Source organism: Colossoma macropomum, unplaced genomic scaffold (genome assembly GCF_904425465.1).
Source record: "Colossoma macropomum unplaced genomic scaffold, Colossoma_macropomum, whole genome shotgun sequence".
Lineage (NCBI taxonomy): Eukaryota > Metazoa > Chordata > Actinopteri > Characiformes > Serrasalmidae > Colossoma > Colossoma macropomum.
In genome coordinates this window covers 30361504-30367503 of record NW_023494784.1, presented here as the reverse complement: position 1 = coordinate 30367503, position 6000 = coordinate 30361504, and the positions used below count along the sequence as shown (strand labels likewise).

Genomic DNA, 6000 nt, shown 5'->3' with positions numbered 1-6000 from the left:
ACATGTCTCATTTTGAGATTGTTGTAAGAATATTGTAAAATTATTCAATAAAAGTGACAATTTTTAAAACATAATTGTAGACCATACAGTCTTGTAATGAGAAATATTGACTACATTTATGATGCTTTCACTTGCTAAGATCTCATTTTTCTTTGCAGTTTACAGTCAAGAGATGGACTGACTGGGTAGTTTTCAGTAGTTTACCTGTTGCTTAACCCAGTCACTGTTTCTTTTGTCTCCAGGCTACTTTAACTCATTTCAGTGTAATAGTACAGAAGTGTACACAGCATGCACAGAAGAGTTTTCTCTAAGTTTATATTTGTAATAGTTACAAGTAAATTACAAAAGTGACACCAGTGAATTCAAAGATTTGAATGCTAATGGTGCATAGCTGCAAACTGGAGGAATGTTTCTGTAACTGGTTATTGAACATGATTCATGTTGAATGTGGAGACTGAGTTAGAATGTTCTGTACCATGTTTAAATCCTTAGTAAGGTCATAAAATCATGAAACCATGGTGTGGACAGGCTCTGTACGCGTGCATGTGTGTATGTATATAGTAGACTCCAGAGATGGCGGTGTGATTTGTACAGAAGACTGTATTCAGTACATACATACAGTATATTTTTGAGATGTATCAGATCTCATAGTAGTTTAGCCAGCAGGATGAATCCAGTCACCAGTACATATCTGTTTGTGTTGATTTGTTTATCTCTGGGGGGGAGGGGTGGCTTTTGTAATGCTGATTATTGTTTAGTTTTGCTGTTTCTTTGTTTTATTGTCTTTTGGCGGAGGCAGGGGTGCTGACAGCGGGAGGGCGGTTGAAGGTTTGGACTGACCCTTTTTGTCCTCTAGTCATGACTATAAATAAATAACTCGTCAAACTGACCCAGCCTCAGTAGTGCTATACGCTCAACTCTGCCTGTCCATTAGAATAAGCAAAATTAGGAAAAATAATTGTGGTCTGTCTCTTTACATTTGACTGTGGGCTATTGGAAATGAATGGAGATGTGGGTCATGAGTCATGTGGTAGTAGAATTTTACCATATAATTATTCTTTGAACTTTATTCATCAATTGGATTTGAACGACAGTGATATAAATTGCTATAGTAAAAGATAATGATGGCATCATGCTGTTAATTTCTGTTAAACAACATATTATGATACAATATCCCACATGAGCTATTTTTGTGTGCTTTTTTGTGGAATAATATTACATTTTTTATTTAAAAATTTAAATTTTTATCTGTTTGTGTAACACAACATCACAATTGCCATATCCTTACATAAATATGTATATTTTAATGGTTTATAACATTTTCATTTTATGCATTTGCCTGTTATGTGAAACACAACATCGATCGTAGCAAAAGTCATGGTTTTTCATTGCGTAATTATTATGCAGTGAAATTGTAATACTGTCACAGTTCTTCTAGAAGTGCACTTGTAGCATAAAGCAAAATGCACAAAGGGAACAGCCCATATTTATGATTTATTTGACTGATGTACATATGTAAGCATTGCAAGAATAAAATGAAAAATGGAACAATTGCAGTGACAGTTATAATAAATTCATACATACATAAAGCATATTTGATAGTGAGATAAACTTTTCCTGGACATCTGTGTAAGATATTTAACAACTTATACACATATTTTTAAAGATCAAGATGCCACATTACAACCTTCATGGTCAGTATTCTTGGTGCCTGTTATGAATTCTAGCTCTGTAATACAGACAGAGATGGTTGCAAAAACAGTCCTGATGGCCAGTATGAGCTTATTTATATAATAAATGCTAAACAAATTTTTCATTTAAAACAGTTATCATTAGGATTATTTGAGGTAAAACATCAGAGTTTAAGGGTTCTTCTCGTTTTGGACTGTTTCAAGCAGCTTTCTGTTGATCCACATAGCTTATACATTAACTTTCTAAATAAATTAATTAATAAATGAATAAATAAACATAAAACTTAAATTCATATTGTATAACATCTTCTATGCTACAGTTAGGTTTTTGTTTAATTGCTATGTCAGTTATTTCACATTCAGCTTAGGTGTGATGTATTGAGTGTTGAATGTAACACTGAAGTGTATGCATTTACATACACAGAGGAATAGAAAAACATTTACTGCTTAAAAGAAGGTCATAGCAAATGCTCTGAAGGCCATAAATGTAATAAAAGGTAAATGTATTCACTTCTGATGAAGTAAATACTTGCTACATCAGAGATCTCTAATAGTATGAGGTCATACAGCATACAGATTTTTTTACAGTGTTCAACAAGTTCAGAAAGTAAACTGTAAAAAATCAACAGTGTACAAATCTTTCCTTTAATTTGACACAGTAGTGCGATCTTTAGCTGAGGCCTGACTGGTGTAGAGATACTTTCTCCACAATCTCTAAGCTTTATCATTTGGAATGCTTATGTAGGAGAAAAAATAAAGGGATATAACAGCCTATTTCCTTTTCCTTCTCCTTTACCTTTCTTCTGTCTGGGGCTTCATATCGTTAAGAAGACTTCATTTATACATCTTTCTTCCTCATGTATGTGTTTGTTTGTTTACCTGCCCGTGATATGGCTCGGTTAGGTTTCATTTTCACGTGACAGCAGGAAGCTGGAGGCCCCTGTTGTCGAAGTGGAGAGATAATAGCTTGAGTCTTAATATGTTGTAGCTGTGGCTGTCTGCTCTCATAAATACATTCTCCACTGACTCAGCCTGACCTTTTTTAAAACTCACTTATTCCTCCAACACAGTTCTTGCAGTGTGTGGCCCGGTGTGGCTTTGCCACTTCTGCGTCTGATAAGTCCACCTCGAAAGAGCTCTTTTCATGCCTCTGGCGGGCAGAAGAGGGTCAGGTGAGATTAGAATAAAGTCGTCTGTGTGAAGGATGCTTGTTGTTGCAGCCATCTTGTTCTTAAATCCTGCCCACTCTGTGGGCCAGTGGAGATCACCCATAGCAACAGAGGCTAGTCGTCCTCCCTGGTTTCCATGACAACAGGGGTGTTGTCATAGAAGCACTCCCTGAAAAAGGTGATGAGTGAGCTCAGCATGTAGTGTCTGCTGCTGATGTCATGGCCCTCGTCCGGGAAAATCTACAGCCGTGGAGAAGTGGAGGGTCAAGGTTACAGAATGTATTTACACATCAGTAAACTGTAGAATGTCTATTATGGTTGATATCGACAGTGGCAATATGTGTCACTGTCCCCATTGAGCCTGCTTTGTGCCATACTGACCTGAAGTGTGTAGTTTATGTTATACACAGATAGCTGCTTCACCAGCTCGGCTGAGTGCTGGAAATGAACAGTGGCTGAGAGAGAGAAAGAGAGAATGAATACCCTCCTGGTGTAACAACGTCCCTGTGTCCAGAGAAAAAAAGCTACCAAATGACTGTGAAATTATTTCTTATTCTTCTGCTTATATTCTTAATCTTTCTTTTGGATCGGTGTTATTTGAAGTTGAAACTAGCTGTCCTGTATTTTGACCGATGACGGCATTATGAAGTAAAGAGTAATGGGACTATAAGAGCCTGTATCATCAGAGGGGTATAATACACCAACAGTCATTCCTCAAAATCACTTATTTCACCGTTTCCAGCAGTGTACCTTCAAAAATAGGCCCTCTTTGTTCTTACAGTGTGTGTGTGTGATGTTGGCCAGCTAAGAGCCTGCTGTAAATGCAGTCTGTGGGTAATCTGGAAAGCCTAAGAGCTGCCTGTGTAATGTGAGCTCTGCAGAGAGACAGAAGAAAACTGAGTCTCGCTCACCGTCAGCCGTGCCGTGCAGGATCAGAAACTTCACCTGCTCAGAGGCGGTGATGTTTGGCAGCAGACTGGAGATCTAACACACAGCAAAGTCACGCATTGCTACTTAACCAACATCCAGAGGAGTACACTGTCAATCTGAATGCCTTAATTAATATGAACCAAAGTGTTTGATCATTTAGTGCTAATTAGAAATTATACAAAGAAATTATTATAAAAGCCTAAAAAATTAAGGCCACATTTTTGGTCTGAAACCTCCTTCCTACAAAGACAAACACTTTCAAAAAGGACTTTTCAAAAGCACAAACATCCTTTCTTAAATAGCCTTTTCTTTGACTTCATTCTTGCCTTTGGTATTTTTATTTTACCTGTGATTGTTTAACTACTTGTATTATTTATTATTTATAATCTTATTCCCCCTTTTTATTGTTTGTATTCCTTATACATGCAATTTTATTCTTATTTTATGGTGTTCTTATTTGACTGTTAAGCACTGCAAGCTATATTTATTGTATGAAAGGTGCTATATGCCTTATTATATGGTTATATAATATTATACGGAATATTATTAGAATTAACCTTTATACACAGGCAAACTCAATCATACTCTTGCGAAGTAGCTTTGAATGTTTAATATATATTAGACAAAGTGATTATTATATAAAGAGTCATGTTACCTGGTATTTGTGCTCGTTCTTGGCTGGGTATCCAAAATAGCGCTCTGTAAATGCTGAACCTTCAGAGATAAATAAAACAGCATGAGCAGCTGTTCACTCACACTCAATAATGGGTTGAGGAAAGAGCTGAGACCAAGAGCAGACAAGCTTTGAATGAGGTCAGTTTACAGTCATGTCCAGCATTTTGTACTGGGATGGTAATAACATAATAGCAATTTGCTAGTACATTACATGTTCAAGTATCCAGACACTCCTTTTAGTGAATTTAGCTACTTTAAGCTGCACCCATTGCTGACAAGGGTGTTCAATTGCGCACACACAGAGCTTGTATTATCTTGCCAACAGAATGGGATGTTCTGGAGCAGATGCACATGAGCCTAAGGTTACCATGCCCAATGCCAAGTAAGGCTAGAGGGGTGTGGAGCAGCGGAACTGTGTTCTGTAGTGATGAAGCATTATCCAGTACCTTTGGGATGAGCTGGAGCGGTGTTTATGATCCAGAACTAATCATAATCCTACATCAGTAACTGACTATCACAAATGCTCTTGTGGCTGAATGCAGTTAAATCCTCACAGCAGTGTTTGAACATCTAGTGTAAAGCCTTTCCAGAAGAGTAGAGGCTGTACAAAATCCCTAATAGTACCTTAGATTTTAGAAGAAATGCTGGGTGAGCTGATTTCTACAAACTTTTAGACATACAGTGTAGATACAGCATGTTTCAAGGACGTCTTCAACCAGTACAGTTTTCACATGGTTCACTAATACCTAAAATGACTCATCTAAAGTAACACAGTACTTGTAGAAGTACTTTTGGAGATAAAGTTTTTACCTGCCCTAGTTTCAACTTTGATTTCTAGCCTGAATGAGTAGAATGTGAAGGCCATCCATGGATAGCCAGGCTCTTTCTTTGCACATTTAAGTTCAGCTGTTTCAGACCCAGTAGAGAGAGATTAAATGCAATTCGGGTTCATAGTGGATAATGGAGCTCTGGTGCAGTCTTTGCGGCATAGAAAGTGTACATGTCTATATAATTTTGTAAGGCAAAGCAATCGATTAAAAATATGGGCTGTGGGTTTATCATTATTTTATCTACTGAAAGCAGCTTGCATATAGATGTTTTGAACAAGTATCACAGCATTGTATGTCTCTTTTATTAATGTCAGGTTATTCACAGGTCTTTTCACTCCATAATTTAGTGCTGGCTGAGGAGGCTGACAAATGTCTTATTGAGATTCAAAGGAATGAATTTGGCTTTTAGAGTCTTTATCAAAAGGTACTTGAAATTGTATAGTGTGTGAGGCGTGTTCATGTTATTGTACTTAGAGCCATAATGAGTTCAGTTGTACCATAGAGTTTCCAGTCAGACACAGGTGCCATGGCAACACCACAGCGGAACAGAGACCCATGAGACAGGAGGAGAATAGAGCTCAGGAAACCACCGTATGCCTGAAAAACCACACGCATTCACATTAAGACGCATACAACACAGTTACCCCCATGGCAATGCAACACTGAAACACTGCTACATACAGCTTGATTCTGTGTACAGTGTAG

The 6000-nt window shown here is 37.5% G+C and overlaps 1 protein-coding gene across 1 annotated transcript in view; it reads right to left on the bottom strand.

Annotated features, from left to right (window-relative positions):
• Positions 1–2224: 2224 nt before the first annotated feature.
• The window catches only part of LOC118806616 (inactive dipeptidyl peptidase 10-like), a 63395-nt gene continuing 59619 nt past the window's right edge, over positions 2225–6000 (bottom strand). Inside the window, exons 22-26 of the mRNA XM_036568101.1 lie at positions 5793–5892; positions 4446–4504; positions 3772–3844; positions 3242–3315; positions 2225–3100 (exon numbers count right to left, since the gene is read on the bottom strand). Of these exons, the coding sequence (XP_036423994.1) occupies positions 2975–3100; positions 3242–3315; positions 3772–3844; positions 4446–4504; positions 5793–5892 (432 nt within the window). The 3' untranslated portion in view covers positions 2225–2974. The remainder of the gene's footprint in view (positions 3101–3241; positions 3316–3771; positions 3845–4445; positions 4505–5792; positions 5893–6000) is intronic.